The sequence below is a fragment of the Pygocentrus nattereri genome, chromosome 17, assembly GCF_015220715.1.
Source record: "Pygocentrus nattereri isolate fPygNat1 chromosome 17, fPygNat1.pri, whole genome shotgun sequence".
Taxonomy (NCBI): Eukaryota; Metazoa; Chordata; class Actinopteri; order Characiformes; family Serrasalmidae; genus Pygocentrus; species Pygocentrus nattereri.
In genome coordinates this window covers 10,429,368-10,451,867 of record NC_051227.1, presented here as the reverse complement: position 1 = coordinate 10,451,867, position 22,500 = coordinate 10,429,368, and the positions used below count along the sequence as shown (strand labels likewise).

The 22,500-nt window shown below is 41.2% G+C and overlaps 1 protein-coding gene across 4 annotated transcripts in view; it reads left to right on the top strand.

Annotated features, from left to right (window-relative positions):
* Positions 1-22,500, top strand: part of LOC108412515 (cGMP-dependent 3',5'-cyclic phosphodiesterase) — a 353,372-nt gene that overhangs the window by 280,566 nt on the left and 50,306 nt on the right. For all 4 annotated transcript variants that reach the window (XM_037546672.1, XM_037546671.1, XM_037546673.1 and 1 more), the window contains 3 exons: positions 6,176-6,235; positions 10,243-10,393; positions 19,205-19,257. In XM_037546672.1, the coding sequence (XP_037402569.1) occupies positions 6,176-6,235; positions 10,243-10,393; positions 19,205-19,257 (264 nt within the window). The remainder of the gene's footprint in view (positions 1-6,175; positions 6,236-10,242; positions 10,394-19,204; positions 19,258-22,500) is intronic.

The following is a 22,500-nucleotide window of genomic DNA, read 5'->3' as shown; positions in this document are numbered from 1 at the left end:
GTAGACCAAGAATATCCCCATGAGGTATTGCACCATATGACTTGCTGGTTGCACCACCTGGCTTTTCAGACTAATTTCAAATAAACAGGCTTCTACGTAGACATTCGTAGAAACCTTTGTCCTTGAACTTGAGTTTAGACCTATATATTTCAAATATATAAACATTATCATAATCACACATTTTCATTTTTCTCCAGAACTCATTCCACCTTGCGTGGTAAACTGAACCATCCTAACTGTGACTCAAACATGATTTTTTCAGAATTTAGAATGAGATACTGACCTTTGCATTGCACCATGATGGTCACTTAGTGAGCCAATACCCTGGCCTCTCTTTCATAAAATGACCCATGGGTGTATTCATTAAACTCTATAGTACTGGATTTGTGGAGGATAAAAGTCAAATAAAATGATTGAAAGATACAGAAAATGGGATTCCTAACAACCACCTGAAATACCTGGTAGACCAAGAATGTCCCCATCGGATAAACAGGACTTTAGAAACACAGGCTTTGGCTCCAGCAGCGACGATGTGCCATGAAATATAAACAAAATTCCATGTAAAGTGACTGGGTGCACTAGATGACGTTCAGGAGATGAAGATGAAGAGCATGGCTGGAGTTAGTAATCCAGAAAGCAATAAAAAACAAATTCTCCCCCAGATGACTCAAACTTCTCCAACCCACGTCTCCATCAGAAGCCATCAGGAGCCCCGTTTCTGAAGCGTGTCCTCTCGAATGTGAACTTCTGGAATCAATTAAAGAAGCATTCCTCTCCAAATCTGTGATTTAATATGTGATTCTTCACAGCGAAGACAGTTTGGAGAGCTACAGCCAGCAAATGGAAAATGAGAAAGTGGTGAATTATCGCCCAGGCAAAGTGGTGATTTAAGATAAGGAAACGAATGTCTCCAAAAAAAGAAAAAACTGGCTTCGGTAAAGTTAAAGACCGCATGAAACTTCAGCCTCAATATGTCTGATAAGATCGACCTGCCACATAGTCACATTTTCATATTTCTCAAGTGTGTACAAGAACCCTGCTCACTGATTGGGCCTGGTTTATATGGAAGTTCTGAAGAGGACGATGAAAAAAGTCATCAGAAAGTGCACTTAATTCATCTGTAGTAGTAAGAATTACTGCACAAACACCTAAAAAAGTCTCACTCACTACTGTATACAATTATATAAAGTGTTATATTTTATTAAATTGTATATTTATATAATTATATATATTTTTCTTGCCCTTGGGGTATCAGGTGTAAAAATAAATAAATAAAATAAAATAGGGTGTAAGTGGTAAACAATCAGCATTGCCATAGCAGCTGGTGCCACAAGGGGGCAGCTGATTTTTTTCCCCCTTACCCTTCAGAAATGAGGTAAAAGAAACAAAACAGAAAAAATGGGGAGTTAATTGGCTCACAGTCAGCATGCCACACCAGAAATCCCTAGCTTGTTGAGTCTGGTTGACTCAGTTCTTCCCTTTACCCCAGATGTGGTCAGTTGTCCAATGCATGTTTGGTGTATTTGTCAGTGGAACTAAGAGGCTAACAAGAAATGGACACTTGCTGACCAATGAGCATCGGGCAAACGGCGCTGCCATTAACGAAGCCGCATAACCCAAAGAGAAGTCAAGCTGTGGCAAGACATGGGTTTCAAATATGTGATGTATATCATCATATAAGGCTTTTCTCTATCCAACGTCTATCAGACGCTGCTCTGGGGTCTTTAGGACTGGCAGGTTTCTGCCGTTCAGAGGATTTTTGAGTCAGGTGAAAGCTGAACCCGAACATCTTCTGTGGTGTTTGTAGCTTTTAAGACAGTTTCCTTTATCATTCACACAGTGAAAGGAGTGACGCAAGACTAGGTCTGCGTATTATCTGTAGAACTTGGTTTCTGTCGCTGAGAATTCAGCAGTGTAAATGCAGCTGAGACTGAAATGAGTGGAATGTGTTAGCCAATCAAATCAATTTGTGGAGCAGAAATTTGATACATGATACTTTTGAAATCATCTTTTCTAAGTGCTGGCATCATATTTAAATACAGTCATACTGCCAAATCCTATAAATTACAACAGCATTTTTGGGCCGCTGTTAACAAAAAATGTAAATAATAGACTTTGAGCATAAAGTCGTAATATTTAAAAAATAAAGTCCTGTTTTTTTAGAATAAAATCATAATATTTGGGGAATAAAGTCGTGATATTTCAAAAATAAAGTCCTGTTTTTTTAGAATAAAATCATAATATTTGGGGAATAAAGTCGTGATATTTTGATAAAAATATTTTGAGACAAATCTCAATGTTTGGAGATGAAGTGGGCTTTGGAGATGAAGTAGGGGGGCTGCCATGTGTTGGGGCCTCGGTTGCTGTCCTGGTTGTCTAGATTTGAGTAAAACCAGGTCTCACTTTAAAACTCCAGTGCTCGCCCTCTGCAGCCCGTCTTTCTGCTGAAGCTCATTAACTCTCATTAACTGACTGCCTTGTAGTAACATTGTGAAGAATCTTCCCCTAAAACGCTGGGCTCTTTGTTCTGAATGTGCCGATTGGCTCGGATCGTAAAAGTTCATGCTCCTCTGAGGTTTTGAGCGATGAGATGGCGGGGGTTTTCACTGGAGTGAGAAGAGAAGTAGGAGAGAGAACTCTGACAGAGAGAACGTATGTTTTATGACGACAGTACTAAACATCACACTGCACTTTAGTAACGAACCCTTTTAAAGCAGCCGTCTCACCAGAGAGACAAGGCACCATGCTGTCTTTGGAGCATCGCTGCTACGCTCTGCTGTGGGCCTTTACCTCTTGAGTCTAGAGAAACAGCTTGAAACAACAAGGCCAAATTTATCGCTGTGAAAGGACGTACTTCCTACAAAAAGCCCAGCTAAGAGGACGTTTTCTGCAGATGAGCCTCTAGAATCGCTGTTCCAGCACAAAATGGAGCTGAACTCTTCAGATTATTAATCACATTATAGAGGAGATGTGAGGGATTTTGGCGTCTCGGCGATACAGACTGAAAACGAAATGCGATAAACAGACCCTGTTCTTGGTGGGGTTTGCAAAGTGCTCTGAAACTGCCAGGAGAACTTTTACAGAAGTAACGTGCAGAAAAAAGGACACAACTTGTAAACAAATAGAAGTCAAAGCATCAAATAACTTGTACTTTAGGTCTGTTTTTTGTTATTAAAGCGTTTTCAGTATCATGGTTTATCTTTTTTGTAAACAAAAAGCTGCAAAGCGTTAAGCGTGTTTTTTGCGCTGTTGTCATTTTATGGCCTAATTCATGAATATAGAATGTAGAAATATTTATTTAATGCATGTTTTATTCGCTGAGCTTGGACTGACTCTGCAACCTCGTTTCCAAAAAAGTTGGGACACTGTGCCACGTGTAAATAAAAACGTGTGATGTGATGTGCAGGTCATTTAAACCCTACATTTAATATAAAGTATACATTTATAAAAAAAAGCTATAAAAATTCTCAGCGTCAACATTTGATATATTGTCTATGTACTGTTCTCAAACACACACACACACACACACACACACACACACACACACACATATATATATATATATATATATATATATATATAAAAACATATACAGGGGCAGTAGTGGGCTGGAGGTCAGGGAACCAGCATTGTGACCGGAAGGTCGCTGGTTCGATCCCCTCGGCTCACGGTTCATGACTGAGGTGTCCTTGAGCAAGACACCTAACCCCCAACTGCTCACCGGGCACCGTGGATAGGGCTGCCCACCGCTCTGGGCAAGTGTCCACAGTGTGCAAAACACAGGGACAAATGGTTGTTAATTCAATTCAGTATAGGCACAGCGCCTCGACTGTTTCGGGAATGAAAGTGGAAATGTCTCGGTTTTGGTTTGAAAAGATTAACTACCACAAAATTCAAGAAATAATAAGATATGCTTTTCACTGCTGTGGTCCAGCAGATACTGGGAAAAAAGGGGGAAATGACCATCTGTTCAAAACATCATCTCATTATCTAGTGAAAAGAAACAACATGCTGTCGCTGTGTTTTAGCCTGCTAGGCTACGGAATCTCAAGTGGTTGCAGTGATGTTGCTATTATTACTGCTTTGTTATCCTGGGTGGTTGCTAAGGTGTTGCTAAACCATTGCTATGGTATCCTAGGTGATTGTAAAGGTATTACTAGGTTGTTACTTTGGTGTCTCATGTGGTTGCTAATATTTTGCTGGGCCACTGCTGTGGTTGCAATGATATTGCTGTGCTGCTGTTTTGTTATCCCAGGTGTTGGTAAGCCATTGCTATGGTATCCTAGGTGGTTGCAAAGGTGTTGCTATGCTATTGCTATGGTACCCTAGGTGGTTGCTAATGTGTTGTTATGCTATTGCTATGGTATCCTAGGTGGTTGCAATGGTGTTACTATGTTGTTACTGTTGTGTCGTCGTGGTTGCTAAGGTGTTGCTAAGCTATTGCCATGGTATCCCAGGTGGTTGCAAAGGTGTTACTAGGTTGTTACTGTGGTGTCCAAAGGTGGTTGGTGGCAAAGGTGTTCTGGAACCTGTTGCAGGCATCAATTTCCAAACATAAGTATACAAAATCAATAATGTTGATAAGGTAAAACCTTAAATATCTTGTCTTTGTATGTTTTCATTTAAATACAGGTCATTTGCAACAATGTTTGCTTTCTGTTTTCATTTGCATTTTACTCTCCCATCTTCTGTAGAATTAAGATTTGTGCTTGAACCTGTTTAAAAACGTGTTGTGTTGAGTATATGTGGTGAGTGCAAGTACCGTGTAATAAAGTGAACAGTGGCTGTGTTTTAATAACCATAACTACAAATATTCAAGTCACACTGCCTCTATGATTTGCTGTAGCTCTCAGTGTGTTTGTGCGAAGCGTGTGCGAAGTCAAAGCCAGACGAGCTGAAGATGAAGACGTGTTCGAAACGTGTTTATAGTCTTCACAGTCTGTGTGCGGAACTTCTTTCCATCTTGTCGCCCACCTCTCCCAGATGTTTCCTTGAACCGGCCTCAAAATTGCAGGAATTACTCCCAGATTCAGCTCAGGAGTCCAAAATACCAAAACCCTGATGAAATCTACACGGGCCTCTGAATTATTTCTCACGTTTTTGTGCAAATACTCATACGCAAATGCATGTTTCATCAGGCTGTATTAAATATAGCTTAGCATGCTATAGTCTATAACACTATATCAAACTGAATTAAGTATCTCCCTTGCTGTTTCTGGCTGATGTTACATCTGGCTGATGTAGAACGTAGCAGTAATTCAGAATGACCCAGAAGGTGGCAACTGGAGTTTTGACTCCGGCTCTCTCTCTCTTTTCTCTCTCTGTATGTCTCTCACTCACTCGCTGTATTTCTTCATTTCTTATCAATGTCCTATTTTTGTGAACTTGAAAACACAATTAAACTGGGTTTTTTCAGTGTTTGTGGTTTGTGTCGAACAATGCAGTGAAGAAAAGAAAAAACAAGGAAAAAAATAACACTTTATTTTTTTCCTTGTTTTTTTTTTCTTCACTGCATGTCCGGAATGCAAAGCTCTGGCAGATTACATTCATGTGCAAAAGTTTGGGTGCACCTGTCCAAATGTCCTGTATTGTTGACTCTCTATGTGGGAATAAGTCCCTAGGCAAAGAACACACTTCTGCACTATTTTAATGCACAACCACTGTTCATTTTCCAGACGCTCTTATCCAGAGCAGCTTACAGTTAGATTTTATTACACAGGGAGGCAAAGGCAGTGTTAGGAGTCTTGCCCAAGGACTCTTACTGGTATAGTGTAGGGTGCTTACCCAGGCAGGGGATTGAACCCCAGTCTACAGCGTAGAAGGCAGAGATGTTACCCACTACACTAACCAACCACTGGCTGAGTTTGACATCCGGGGGAAAAACCAAAATAGATGGAACCAAATAGTCATTGCACACATTCATTTTACATTTTCCAATATGATAAACTCAGTAAATAAACAGAAATAAACAAATAAATCACTGAGATCACATTTTTTCTCCATTCTGATGGTTGATTTGAACATTACCTGAAGCTGCTGACCCATATCTACATGCTTTTGTGCACTGCACTGCTGCCACACAGTTGGCTGATTAGATTCTGTGCTGGAATACAATTGTAAAGCAACCCTCCCGTCCCTGAACGTTCCCTCATCATTCCTTTTCTCATCTCAACAGGTCAGCTGCCGACAGCTCATGGACCAGGATGAGCAGAACCTTAATCTTCTGGAGAAGCATGTAAGACACACTCACACAGTGTACACACTACAGACAAGGCTGCAGCATGAAATGAGCAGATGGAAGCTGTTTTTCTTGTTTTCCTGCACCATTGCTCTTAAATCTTTGCATTTCGGCAAAGAGAACTCTCCAGTGTCTTCTAGCTGGGACAAGAACCATGTGTTCCATGTGTTCGGTAGCTGGTGGCAGGCACTTCAATCACCTCTGTAAACAGTTAATGATTAAAAAAAAAAAAACAATAAATCTCAATGGTGTAGTGGTTTTTGTGGGAGTCAGGATGGAAATCCATTGAAATCCATTGGGAATTTCAGAATTTCAAAATTTCCGCATAATTCTGTGGTTAAGGCAGTCATTCAGCGTAGTTTTAAATGGAGCATTGTAGAGAACCTAGCTGACTTTTCTTTACAGCAGTGATGATGGGAACGTCTACCTGGTTAGGACATAATAGGGTGCCTAAAACTGGGATTGTTTTAAGTTTTGGGTACTGACATTTTAAGCAGAATTTGTGTGATGTGACCGATGATGTCATTTTTCAATGCTTTTTTTTCCAGCACATTTCTTAAAACAGGCAAAATTATCTGCCGGTGAGATTATTTTACAGGATAAAATGAGTTAAAACAAGTAAAAAATGTCTAGAAATAAGAAAAATATATCTTAAATCTTAAATTAAGCCTGCAGCAATCTCAACAGGTGAAATATTGAATTTCTTGATTAAATCTGGGATCATTTTACGTGACACACCATTTTTGCAGTGCTTTGTATCTTTTGGATCATAGAGAGGCACCAGTCCTTCGATTTCATAAATTTTTTTCTGGATGATTGATGGTCACTGGCTGTTAAAACCAACTGTTTGACCCCAGAATCTTTTTCCATCCATCCTTCCCTTGTTCTTCTCAGGAGAAAGAGCATGGAGAGATCAAGTTGTATACATTCCAATTTGTGAGAGGTCGTTCCAATTTCGATCATTCTGCATTTTCTTCTGGGACTCTGACACTCAGTGCCGTTTGAACTGATGATGATGTGTTTGAGGTGTGTTTACGGATTCACACTTTGTCTGTGGAACTTCTTTCCATCTCGTCGCATCTCACAGATGTTTCCATGAACCGGCCTCACTAGGCCGAAAATTGGTCCCAGATCCAGCACAAATGCCAAAATTCTTTTGAAATATTTTCAGGCATCTATACTTGTACTGACATTGCTAGCAGACATACACACACACACACACACACACACACACACACACACACACACACACACAGTTGGGAACAAACATTTATCAAGCTGTGATCAAATGTATAATTGCAGTTTTTTTCTGGGTGCTGTTCTGGCTGCTGTTCTGGATGCTTTAGAACAGGGACGTCCAAAGTCAGGCCCAAATGTGATTTTTGTTGGCCCATGGCTTCTGTTTTAGAGTGTGTGATAAATTGCCCAACAGCCAGTATGTTGCAGTTTTTCCTTATACCTGATGGTGGTAGCAGTGCTGTAAAATTACAGCATAACGGTAACGAATTTGGCTAGGGCCTTTATTCTCTGACTAGACCTGCAGCGTAATTTAATGACTTTTTAAAGACTGCACTCATTCTTAACACTGCGAACTAGAGACTGTGGGAATAATTTATTATTATTAATTTGTTATGAGTGCTTGTTGATCCAAATTGCTCTGAGAAATCCAACAAAAAAGATCTTTCATACAGGGATGTAGTGATATTTTTCCCTGGGATGGACTGGCAACCTGTCCAGGGTGTTTCCTGCTTTCCATCCAATAACCACTATAGGCTCCAGCACCCTTCATGACCCAGAAAGATAAGTGGCTTAGGTAATGTGTGTGTGAATAATATTTTGGGCCCTTGGGTATTTTGACGCAATATGATCTGGCCCTCTTTGAAAACGTTTGGACACCCTTGCTTAAGAATGACCAAACCCATTAAAGTTTACAGCATGACAAGCCTTGGGCAACAGAAAAAGCCTTATTAGTGCCAAGTCCTGCATCACTGCAGAGCTAGTTCTTTGTTGTTTTGTGCATATTCCCGATTGTAAGATGAAGTCATTTTTGTCTTCATCACGTCCTAATTCTCTCTGAGACTCAAAGGTTCCCAGTTAGCCTCAGGCCTTTGTGTGAAGCTCTTGTAAGGCCAAGTGTTAATCCAGGCCCAACCTTTTTTGCAAATGTACCATAGAATCTGAGTGAACTCCAAAGTCTCTACTCACTTTGAGACAGGTCCAGAGTTTCTGGCTGCAAAGTCCAGAGTCCTTATGTGTAGAGTCAAAGTCAAGTCTGGAGTCCCTCACTGTTGACTGTCAGGTCCAGAGTATCCAGCTATAGACTCTAAATTAAGCCATAATCCCCATCTGTAGAGTCTAAATCAAGTCTAGAGTCCCTAGTCTTAGAATCCGAGTCATGTCCAGAGTCCTTAACTGTACATTCTAAATGGGGTACAGAGTCCATATCCATGGAATCCAAAGCAAGTTCAGAGTCCCTAGCCATAGACTCAGAATCATGTCCAGAATATATAGATATACAGTCTAAATCAACATCCGAGCAATTATATTTGCACATTGGAAGGAATTCAAGATCATTTGATTTTTGTATTGACACCATTTCTGGATCAGAGAAGATTTGACAATAATATTTATTTCTGTATACAATCTGGGTTATTAGATTCACAGATTCAGTATGTGATTAAGAAGTCCAAGACGAATAGTGAAGCTTTAAAGTCTGAATTGAGTCGCAGGTCAAAAGCTTCAAAATTTGGGTTGACTTACAAATGATAAGCTTTAAAGTCTAATGTTATGTTGCAGGTCATAAGGTTTTCGATGTGAGTTGAGCTGCAACTCATGAGCTTTGTGAGCTCTCAGCTGAGTTGCAAGTCAAGTGTTAGGGTTGAGTTGTGACTCATAAACCTTGAAGTCTGAGTTGAGTTGTGAGTCATAAGTTTTGAAGTTTTTGTTGAGTCGCGAATTGAATGCTTTTTAGTGTGAGTCAAGTCACGTGTCATAAGTGTAGAAGTCCGCGTTGAGTGTGGCTCACAAGCTTTGACGTCTGAGATGCAAGTCATAAGCTTTGAAATCTGAGTTGAGTTGAGAATCATGAGCTTTGAAGTCTGAATTGAATTTTGGGTGATAAAGTTTAAAGCGTCAGTTGAGTTGTGACTCCTAAGATTTGAAGTCATAAGCTTTAAAGTCAGAGTTGAGTTGCAGGTATATTATATGAGAGGTATAAACATTAAAGTCTGAGTTGAGTTAGGGGTCATATGCTTTAAAGTCTGAGTTTGATTTGCAAGGCATAAGTTTTTAAGCATGAGTTGCATTGCATGTCAATAAGTTAGCGACTCAAATCGTGAGTTGGGTCCTGATCTCTGGGTGAAGTTGCTCTGGAGAGAGGCAGCAAAAGCCAAAAGCTTTAGCAATAAAAGGATTGAATGCTGGTGTCATCATGCATTTGCTTTGTTTAGAGCCACGGAACCTACAGAGCTGCGTTGAACAAGAGCTGACTTTGGCTTCTCCACAGGGTGCCCTAAGTGAAGAGACTTCAAGTAGAAAGAGGGCTAAAGAGAGGGAGACACAGAGCAAGCAATCTCGAGAGAGAGGGTAGGATGATAGAGAGAGAAAGAGAGATAACAAGAGAAAGTGATTGAGAGAGAGCGAGAGAGAGAAAGGAATGACCTTTCTCGAGAAAAATAACAAAGACGGAAATAAAAACGCCCCAGGGAATGAGATGAAGGCCTTTCCAAAAACACTGTTTTCAATAGCAAAAAAGGCACCGTAAGGGGTGCTGTAGCTAAAATGACTTTGATGGCAGACCATTTCCCATCTCATCTGAACAATGTCATTTTCAGAGTCCATAGCAGCTCTTTTGGAACAAACGCAGTCAAGATAATCTAGCGGAAATCTAGCCGGACACACTGGGGCTGGAGCTTTCGTGGTTTCTTTGTAGGAGGCCTCTATTTTCCTTTCTTCTAGCCTGTATATTCTGATTGCCTTTTGTATGTTCTGTATGTTCCTGCTAGCTTACCGTAGCCTGCAAAAGAGTGCAGGCACTACAGAGGACATCAGCATGGCCATCAGCCCAAACCCATGATGCACCACTCAAAGAAGACTCCGCCGCCACAAAGGAAAAAGATTACAGAGAATTAGATCGCAAGATTCTGCAGCTTTGTGGTAAGACACACTCATAGCCACACAGCCAGAATTTCATTTTATGTGGGCTTGGAGACATTGCTATAGTGGGGTTGGTAACATCCAACTAGCCAAGTATCATCACACTGCTCAAAAAAATAAAGGGAACACTTAAACAACACAATATAACTCCAAGTAAATCAAACTTCTGTTAAGTCAAACTGTCCACTTAGGAAGCAACACTGACTGACAATCAATTTCACAGCTGTTGTTCAAATGGAATAGACAAAAGGTGGAAATTATTGGCAATTAGCAAGACACACTCAATAAAGGAGTGATTCTGCAGGTGGGGACCACAGACCACTACTCCAGCAGGACCACAAGTGTGCATGTGTCTGCACAAACGGTTAGAAACCGACTCCATGAGGATGGTATGAGGGCCCAACATCCACAGATGGGGGTTGTGCTCACAGTCTGGAGATGCCAGGGAGTGATCTGCTGCCTGCAACATCCTTCAGCATGACCGGTTTGCCAGTGGGTCAGTAATGGTGTGGGTGGCATTTCTTTGGAGGGCCACACAGCCCTCCATGTGCTCGCCAGAGGTAGCCTAACTGCCATTAGGTACCGAGATGAGATCCTCAGACCCCTTGTGAGACCATATGCTGGTGCGGTTGGCCCTGGGTTCCTCCTAATGCAGGACAATGCTAGACCTCATGTGGCTGGAGTGTGTCAGCAGTTCCTGCAAGATGAAGGCATTGAAGCGATGGACTGGCCTGCCCGTTCCCCAGACCTGAATCCGATTGAGCACATCTGGGACATCATGTCTCGCTCCATCCACCAAAGCCACGTTGCACCACAGACTGTTCAGGAGTTGGCGGATGCTTTAGTCCAGGTCTGGGAGGAGATCCCTCAGGAGACCATCCGCCACCTCATCAGGAGCATGCCCAGGCATTGTAGGGAGATCATACATTACATCAAAGTTGGATCAGCCTGTAGTGTGTTTTTCCACTTTAATTTTATTCAATAAAATTGAGAAATTTCCACTTTAATATTTCATTCATTCAGATCTAGGATGTGATATTTGAGTGTTCCCTTTATTTTTTTGAGCAGTGTAGCTAACCTGACCACCTTGCTAGAAATACCAACATAGACCAGCATGGCTGGTCACTTTGAAGACCAGCATATGTTGTGGTTTTGGAAGCTGGTATGCTGATCAACCAGTGTGACCATGCTGGGTGACCAGCATAAACCAGTTTAGGCCAGCATGGAAGCTGTTTTATTGAGTAGGTTATTATGTTAACTATCTTTACCACTAGTTAAGTATATAAGGTAAGTATAAACTTGTTGCATGTGCTCTGATTCACTGATATTAATGTAGGTTAGCTAGCTCTTTAAACATTTAAATGGTAGCATTTCTGTGTTCGTTAATGCAAAAGTGTAAATAAAAGTAAATAATGAGAGTCTCCTCTCGATCAAGTTGAAAAATGTTCTTCTTCCCAAGAAAAGTTCTGCTCATCATGTGTCACCTTTCATGAGGTTTGCCTAAAAATCTTGAAAACCCTCACCACTGTAGCTTGTTGAGTAGTTTACATTAAATGGGGTAAAGAATAACTGAAATTTGAGAGGAGGCCCATGTCTGAAACCCCTCCTTCCTTGTAATCTCGCACCCTATTAATTCCCATCGTTACCTTCCATTTCCCATGACAAAGTCCTAGCACTTCCCACCACTACCCCACTTGCAAGTTTTCCGCATCACTGACTTATTCCACACTCCTATATCAGGCCTACCACCATTAAGAGGGTTTTCTGGCCTTCTAGCTCCAGACAGAAGCCTCCCAAGACTTCCAACCATCCCAAGAAGTTCTCAGAGGTCTCTTCCTCCTTCAGTCAGTCTTCCCTCATAGTACCAAATATGTGTTGAAGACACAGTCCGAACTTGCAAACGTATAAATATGATGTTGTGTCTCTTTGCTAATATCACGATTGGCCCCTCCCTGTCCTGTCCACATGTTCGTGTTGTGTTTTGGTCTAGTCCTAGTTTGGTTACTCCGCTCCCGATTGTTTCCACCTGTGTTTTCCACCTGTGTCTTGTGAACCCTCGTTAGCCCTCTTGTATTTAAACCCTGTGTTTTCCTTAGTCTAGTGCTGGTCTTTGTACTGTTCTGGTTGTACTGTTTGATCGTGTTGGATGTATTGTCTTCTCGTGGTGTTTGGTGTTGTTTGATTCAGTGTTCATTTCGTCATGTCTGAAAATGGACCGTTTTGTCCCTGACCCTGGATTTGCCCTAAATAAAAGTCGCTTATCTCCGCACATGCGTCCGCCTCCTCGCTCCCCAGCGTTACGGCTAGTTGTGGTGTTCAGGGTGCTTGCTAATGTTACTAATGTTCTCATGACCTGAGAAGGAAGAACCGAGCCAGATGGACTTTTTCTCTTCAAAAATGAAGCATAAAAAGTTTCTAGTGTCAAGCGTCCGGCCTCTAACACTGCCCAATATGATGATGAATATTGTCCACTTTGCACAGATTTTTTTTTTGTGGAATATGCTCTGGCACCATGGTGGCCCCTGTCTGTCACTTCTATCTTTGAGCCACAGTTCTGTTGAAAATTTCCTGTAGACTGGGATTTTTGCCACTGCTGGTCGACTCGTATGACCATTCGCTTCGATACAGACTCGAGACATTCACTACACTGTACCACCTTTTCTCAATCTATGAGTCCTGTCACACACCCCATAAGTACTTATTGCCCAATCATCCTCATGCAGCGCCATCTGCAGGAGCCTGAAGTTACTACCACCTTACTATCACACGCAATGTGACTCATTTTTTCATCCGTGTTGGAAAGAACTACCGGACACGCCCAACTGCTCTCCCACTGGCTGGGCTGAGGCTGAAGGAAGCTTTTCAAGGGAGGCTGAAAACTGGTGACCATCCATTGCTGCTTTATTACACAGTGCAGATGGAGGTTCAGTAATGCTGCAAATTACAACAGTGACTGTGAGAAATGTCCATGAAAACTAAAAAGCTAAATTATATTGAAGGTTGTGGCCTTTTGTCAGTTCAGAAAAGTATGTTTGATGTGTATTTTTACAGTAAAGCTGATAAAACTAGGTGTTGTAATGTATTGCTACAATGTAGCCCCACAATAAGGTGTTTGATACAGTATAATCTGTCTGTGCTTTACATGTTTTTCCTGAATTTAGCACAGTATGCTGCCTAAACCACATGTAAAGTCTGAACACAGAACATAAGTCACTGACGTTCTTTACGTCCTTACAGCACACATCTTCAGGTCCTTCTGAAGGTTTTTTGCTGCGACCCTTGCCAGCTACTCGCTTTTTATATGCAAGTATTTTTAAACTGTTACAAAAAAAGAAGCTCACTGTTCTCGTATGAGGACATCCGTTTATTTGCAAACTACATGCTGTCCAACGACAATTTTACATAGCTAGCAGGTGTCTCAAGATACAAATAGCAAAATTAACTAAATAATAAACCTAATTTCTTTAGGAGGATAAGGCCTCATGTTAGATTAATATCAAGACTACACACACCAGAATGCATTGTTCTCTGCTGGAATTTGCACTTCTGAACTGGCAGAATTGAATAAATAGGCCAGTGGTCCAAATATATTTATAACAATTTCAAGAGCTTGTGAATTTTAACAAGGACAAGGCTTCTTTTGCATAAAATTACCATGTCAAATGAGGGGCTGCAATTTTATTCAATTATCATTACATGGAAAGTGGCCTAATCAAACGATGTGTAAAGAGTGACTGAGAGCCAAACAAAGATGTTCTCATTTCACATTCAAAATCACAGCACAGGCTGTGCAAAGTTTGCAACATTGAATGACCACATAAAAACTATTCTGTGCAGGAAGTAACATTATAGAGACTCATGAGAGCTGAAAAGCAGCTGTACACTGTCAGAAATGAAGGTTCTGTGCAGGTACATGTTTCGTTTATCAAGGTACAAACAAAAGTGCCCTCAAAGCTCCAGCAGTGGGTTTAAGGTCTGATTGTGAAGCTCAAATCAGTTTTTCCAGGTGAAAAGTTGGTATTTGTACCTTTTCATAATTTTCACAAATGAGCTGAACTCATGAAATTTCACTGTTCTTCACCTGTACACTCGCCGTCCACTTCATGAGCTGCTATAAATACAGGTCTTCCATGTATTTCAATTACAGACTGTTGCCCAACTGATGTCACACACAATTTGTCAGCCTCCCCTCTACCTCACTGGTCAGTTTCTGACCACAGGACCACTGCTGACAAGATATTATTGAGATGGTGGAGCATTCTCAACTACAGCATGGTAGTGACTTGGGAGCATGTGTGGTGCTGGTATGTAGGTATCAGACCCAGCAGAGTTGTAGGTGTCGGTCCAGCCAAGAGAGGCTCTGTGCTCAAAAGCTGACCATTGATGGAGGGGTAGAGGATATCTAAGCAGCAAGGTGCTCTCAGTAGCAGAACGCTGAGGCAGAACACTATAAATGTTATGCTGAGGGTTATGCTATTGTATTAGTGTTTGGCTGTTAAGGCTATTTGTAAAGGTCAGCCTCACAGTGAAAGCAGTGGTCACAGGGAACACCCGTCCTGACTGCCATGTGAGTGCCCATGTTTCTCACTCAGCAACGGGAACTCCCTCGGTCTTATCTTGACCAGACTGCTATTGTATAAACAAAAGTCATCTGCCCTGACCAAGCAAAAGTGACCACATGCTAGAAGCTTCCCCAAAATGAAACAGCAGGCATCACAAGAGCCGGACCTCACACCCCGTCAAACAGGCCTTTGGTATGTGGACAATAGCAACAACTGTCCGTTTAGTACAAACAAGCACAATCTGTGTGGATCTGGAATCAGTTTCCCCCCCTTTTTTACGTCATAAGGAGCACAACAATGACGATCTTACGTTGGGACTCTTGTTGAGTTTGATGAATTTGGAGCTGGATACTTACTTACAGGCCAAACAGTAAACGTTAAGACTTTTCCTGTCCTGCCTATGAGCTGCTAAATGAAAGGTAAAGTTAAATTATGTAACTAAAATGAGGGTCAAACATGGTGTGGACTACAGCTGGTAGGTAATTTTGTTTTGGCCCTGTAGTCCAGCATATTTGAAGTAAAACAATGGTCACAAGTTTAAAATGCAGAACACCTGCTTTAATTCAAAGGTATGTACTGGTTTGTGTAGTCCGAATCTAAATATATATGTCCAGAGCCAAAAGTCAAATCAAAAACTGTGGCACTGAGTATTTACTAATGAACTGCACTACACTTGATAGATACTTTGAATATTCGTCTTTTCCAGCTGTTAAATCGCAGAAATGTTATAGCTGGATTCTTGCTTGGTCTTTCAGTCTAACAATTCACCATGTTTTCCGTTCTTGAAGGTTCCTTTTTCAGCTGTTCAGGTTTCTTGCTAGGCCTCTAAATGATTTGTGATATTTGCCATTTTAGAAGGGTCCTTACTTGGCTGTTTAGTCTCTAAGTGATTCAATATTGCTTCTATTTTAGAATATTTATTGCTTAGCTGCTTAATCACCGAACACTTAGCTACCCTATGTAGTCCTAAGTATGTGGACACCCCTCCTAATTATTGAGTTCAGCTGTTTCAGCCACCACCACTGCTCTGATGGATAAAATCAAGCACATAGTCTTGCAATTTCGAGAAACTTTAGCAGTACGACCCATTCTGGCAGTAGAATGGGTCATACTGAAGAGTTGGTGGCTTTTAAACTTTTGCCACAATCCCGTTTGTGAAATTTCTGTTCTGCTAGATCTACCCCAGACTATAAGTGCTATTATTGTGAAATGGAAGCATCTAAGAGCAACAGCAGCTCAGCCACGAAGCCACCTGAAGTGCACAGTACCTGTCCTGAGTTCTAAACTACCTCTGGAAGCAACATCAGCAAAAGATCTGTGTGTTGGGAGTTTCTATGGCTGCCAAGCATTGAGGGGAAGAATAGTGTAAAACACAGAGCCACTGGGCTCTGTGGAAACATGTTCTCTGGAGTGATGAATCAGCTTCTCTATCTGGCAGTCTGACCTTGGTTTGGCAGATGCCAGGAGAACACTAACCTACCAGAATGCACAGTGCCAGCAGTAAAGTTTGGTGGAGGGGGAATAATGAGCTGGGGCTACTTTTCAGGGTTTCAGTGAAGGGTGATGTTGATGCTACAGCACAAAGACATTTTAGACCAACTTTGTGGCAACAGAGCCTTTCCTGTTCCAGCATGACTGAGCCCCTGTGCACAAAGCAACGTCCGTAAAGACAAGGTTTATGAAGTTAACTCTAGATGCTTTCACAGAGCCCTGCCCTCCACACCACTATACATCTTTGGGATGAACTGGAACGTTGATTGTCAGCCAGACCCTCTCATCCACCATCAGTGCCTGATGCTCTTTTGACTGATTCAGCACAAATTCCCAAAGATACACTCCAAACTCTTGTGGAAAGCCTTCACAGAAAAGTGGAGGCTGTTATGGCCACAAAGACAGGCATAAGACGGTTTCTTGCTCGGCTATTTAGTCTCTAAACAATTAACTTTGTTTACTCCTATAGGTGTCTTGTTTTTTCAGTCAGTGAATTATTTGTTATTTTTGGCATTTGAGAAAATGCCTCAGTTGGCTCCTTGGTCCCCGAACGATTAGTTTTGTGTCAGCTCCTTGTGGGCCAGCTTGACATGCTTATTGGCTTCACAGGACAGCCAACACAAGTTTATAATAACTGTAGGAGGTTACATTGTGGTCACCAAACAATTAGGTGATATGTCATCTCTGACTGGACCAGCTTGACACAACACACTTATTTTCGGCTTCCTCCTTGTCCCTAATGAGGTCCTGAGTGCAGGAGGTAGCCCTCCCTTGCCCCAAACACAGGATGTGTTCTTGGGAGTCAGCTTGGCGTTTTCTCCAGTTCCATGGGACTTAATTATGTGCCTGGCGAAACAAATGGGTTTTAGCCTACACTTTGTATCCATGTAAGCGTAGGCTGCTCCAATCATGACACTGTGTCTGAGTGGGTCCACTCACTGGATTTTCTTCCGTAGCAGGGAGCTCTTCCATCTGCTGCCTTTCCCCCCAGTCTAATGTAATATACCACAACTTAACATGATTCATGTAAAAACTTACTCAGTTAAAAGTACTTATTACTTCAGTTACATAATGACTCAAGTAGGAAAATGTTGATGATGATCTGAAACATCTATTCTGTAGTGATTCAGTTCAGTTTTATTTGAATGGCACTGTTCATGGCTGACATTGTCCTAAAGCAGAAACAAGGAGCACCTGAAAAGAACCAAGAGTCAAAAGGATAAACTCCTAAGGAGCATAAGAACCACTGAGAGGAACTAAGACTCAAAAGGGGAACCTCCTGAAGAACATAAGGAAGAAAAGCTGACAAGAACCAAGACTCAAAAAGAGAACCTTCTGAAGAGAATGAGGAAGAAATGCTGAGAGGATCTAAGACCTAAAAAGAGAACCTCCTGAAGAGCATAAGGAAGAAAAGCTGACAAGAACCAAGACTCAAAAGGAGAACTTCGTGAAGAGCATGTGGAAGAAAAGCTGAGAGGAACGAGGACTCAAATATCCCTACCTCCCAACCTACCTACCGAACGACCAATCTACCGACTTGCCTACGTATCTAGCTAGCTAAAGTCATGTGCAAAAATTTGGGCAATGGGCACAAGCAATCACTTTGTAACACCCTAGCAGCCACCTGGGATACTGTAGCAACCACCTAGTAACACCATCTGGGATTCTATAGGTTGGCTAGCTGTTGGATAGTGAAGCAAGTTGGATACAGAAATGTTAGCTTCAAGAAACGTTTGCTTTTTTTGTCATCGAAAAACAAAAGTACTTCAACCATCTTCTGTTTTATGTTCTTGAAGCAAAGCTGTTCGACACAATCACGTGACGTGTCATCTGCAATTTGATTGGCTGTTTCGTCAGAATTGTTTCCTGTCTTGAGACAGTTGCAGATGTTTTGGCTAAGTTTCAGATGGGTTGCAAGTGAATTGCAGGGCTTTTTACATTAACCAACTCCAATGAGATTTCATTTCATGTGAGTTTCAAGCCATTGCACTTGTTTTAATTGAGGCACAACAGGCCAGGACGACCCAAAGCAAACCAAAAAGATGGGAAAGCATGACGAGCCAACATAACACACATACACACCTTCAAACGCTCGTCTCTCACAGTCTCCAAGCACCTGCTCAATTTTCCACTCTGATTTCTGAGCCACACTGGTGACAGCTCTCCCTTCTTATCACGCTGTCACACACACACTGGCTAAATCTGTGTATCACTGACACCCACACACACACCCACACACACACACACACTCCTAATCCTGAGCTGGTAGACACTAACAAGTTTATCTGTGTGTGTGTGTGTGTGTGTGTGTGTGTGTGTGTGTGTGTGTGTGTTTGAGAGAGAGAGAGAGAGAGAGAGAGAGACAGTCTCTGTCTGTATTCAGTGTTTATAACAGTGATCAGTACCCGATGCAGTAACACTTTACTTGGACTCACAACACTGACCAGCCAGTTGTCATATGCTGTCATGTGTGGTCATGTCCCATTATAACAGTGTCATGTTACCATTACCAGTAAAGGTCATGGCTGATGTATATTATTTAATGTCATGATGCTATATAGAGTATACTTAGCGTAAGCAGGTAATGGTATCATAACACTCCTCAACTCAGAACAGCATATGACATGTTTATTATTATGAAGCAGCTCTATCTCTGTGCTATAGGCTGTATGTATCTGTTATGATGTATAGATATGGATCATTGTTTGATTACTCTGCAGTTACTCTCTGTAATTGCTGTGTTTGGTGTGATTGACAGGGGAGCTGTATGATCTGGATGCCGCTTCGCTTCAGCTCAAAGTCATCAACTATGTGAGTAACGCACGTACACCCACCATACAACAGTGGCATTATATCTTAACTACTAGAACTTAAAATGTAGACTATATCATCAAGTACAGACTACACCAGCTAGAGACTACATTAAGTGCAGACTACATCATCGAGTGCAGACTGCAGTAAATGCAGTCTGTCAATAAAGTGCAGAGTATGTCAGTCTACGTTAATGCAAACCAGTGCAAAATACATCAAATGGAGTACATGAAGTGTAGACTACCTAAACTGCAGACTACATGAAGTGCAGCCTATTTCAAATGCAGACTACATCATAAAGTGAAAAACTACATTAAATGCAGACTACATAAAGTGTAAATGACATCAGGTGCAAACTGAATGAAGTGCAGGATGTATCAAAGTGCATAAAACATCATCAAGTGCAGACTTCAACAAGTGGATAAAACATCAAGTGCAGACTACATGTATTGTAGATGACAAAGTTCAGACAACATGAAGTATGGGCATCAAATGTAGACTGCACATAGTGAAACTAAATTAAACTAAAGCAAGTTAAAGCAAACTAAATTAAGTGCAGACTACATAATTTGCAGACAACAAAATGTAGACAGCATATAGTGCAGACTACATAAATTTCTGACAACATAAAGTACGGATAACAGTGTAAATTGCATGTAGTGCAGAAACCATAAAGTACAGAATAGGCATAGTGCAGACTAAATAAAGTGCAGGAAACATAAAGTGTAAACTGCATATTGTGAAGACCTCAAAAAATGTAGACGATGTAAAGTTCTGACAACATAAAGTGTAGATTGCATGTAGAGCAGACTACATAAAGCACCAATTGAATCAAGTACAGATTACTTAAAGTGCAAGTGGAAACTAGATGAAATACAGGCTACTTGAAGTGCAGACCACATAAAGTGTAGACTGAATATAGTGCAGGCTGAATAAAGTGTAAATTGTATATAGTGCAGACAACATAAAGAGCAGACAAGCATTAAATCAAGTGTAGACTATGTAAACTATAGACTTTATCAAATGCAGACTACATATAGTATAGACCACATAAATTACAAACTATATCAATTTCAAACCAAATCAAATGCAGGCTACACAAAGTTCAGACTACATATAATGCAAAATACATGACATGCAGTACATATCATATGGTGCTGACTAAATAAAGCACAAACTACAACAAATGGAAACTAAATTAAATGCAGGATACATATCGTACAGACTACATATAGTACAGACTACTTAAAGTGTAGACTGCATATAGTGCAGACTACAAAAAATGTAGACTATGTTAAGTTCAGACAACATAAAGTGTAGATTGCATGTAGTACAGACTACATAAAGTGCAGACTGCATATAGTACAGACTATATCAAGTGCAGAATTCATAATGTGCAGAGAACATAAAGTACAGACTGGACATAGTGCGTTACAAACTAAATAAAGAGTAGACTTAGCCTGCATCAAATGCAGACTTATATAGTATAGACTGCATAAATTGCAACCCACATCAATTTAAAACTAAATCAAATGCAGGCTACACAAAGTGTAGACTACATACAGTGCAAAACACGTCAAGCGCAAACTAAATTAATTGCAGGCTGTATAAAGTGCAGACCACACAAAGTGCAAACTGCATAAAATGCACATAACATTATAAAGTGCATAGCACTGTGCATACATACTCATAGACACGAGGAGCCTCTCTCACACACACACACACACACACACACACACACACACACACACACACACACACACACACACACACACACACAGAGTCAGAGAGGTGTCCTTGGTTAGATAAGCGCATTATTGAGGAATTGATCTGTTTTTTCTTTCTCTCTTTTCATTCTGCTGAAAAGGCCACACCTCGTCCCTCGCTGCTTTTGTACGGGGCGGCCTGGTTGTATATTTTATTTATGAGTGCAGGGCAGATAAGAGCGTTATTAAAGTCACGCCTGATGTGCTCAAGGACATTCCTCCATTCAGAAGAAGAAAAGAGCGAGGGAGTCGAGAGATCAGCCCACAAATGAGTGCTATCACAGCAACTGTGACAGCCAAATAATTACCTTGTAAATATTGCACAGCGTCTCACACGGCATCATGTCAGAAAGTTTGCTACCACTTTACTAAAGGGCAGCGTCCATGAGACCACATGACATCTGACATAAGAACTGACACAAATCTACACCATTCCAATAGATGTCAATTGTCAAAAAGGCTGCTTTGGTCAAGTTTGATGTCCAGGTGTTGTAACACCTGGCCAAAGGTTTGTGGACACTCCTTCTAATTACTGACATCAGATGTTTTAGCCACACCTATGGCTAACAGGTGTATAAAATCAATCGCATAGCCTTGCAGTCTCCATAGACAAACATTAGCAGTAGAATGTTTGTACTGAAGAGCTCAGTGACTGAAAGTTTGTGAAATTTCTGCCCTGCTAGATCTGCCCTAGTCAATTGTAAGTGATGTTGTTGTCAAATGGAAGCTAGGAGTAACAACAGTTCAATGAAGATCGCAGAGAGTACCACGTAATAATTGCAGATCCTCTGTTGCATCGCAAACACAAGAAGCGTGTGTTGGGAGCTTCATCAATTAAAGTCTTGCGCACAAGCATAAGTTCAATATGCACAATGCCAGGTGTCGGCTGGAGTGGTGTAAAGCAAACCACCACTGGACTCTTCACTATCTGGCAATCTGAGGGACAAATCTGATTTTGGTGGATCGCAGGAGAACACTACCTACTGGAGCGTGTAGTGCTAAATATGAAGTGTGGCTGACGAGGGATAATAATCTGGGGCTGTTTTTTAGTTTGGGGCAACTTCATATTAATGCCCTTAGTTTTGGAGTGGGGTATCCTCCAAGCATGTATGACATCAGGTGTCCACATACTTTTAGCCATGTAGTGTAATGTGCTGTGATTTTGAGAAGGGAGATTTCATGCATCAACTCTTTGAGTAAGGAACCTAATATTAAGCTAACATTACTGCAGGTAACATTAATGTGCAGTTGCAGGTCTAGCTGTAGTCACCGTCTTCCAGTTATCACAGCACTGGAGAAAGTGGATTAGTCAAACGACAGAAATGACTAAAGCTAGCAAGCTTAGCTGGGTGTCTAGGTAACTGACCTCGGTTTGGCTTCTTCTCTCTGGTTGAAAGGCTGAAATGCTTCTCTCTGGAATCTATTTGGTGGTAAATGAAGGTGTAGTTGCTGTTTTCTAAACTCAGTTTAGGCCACA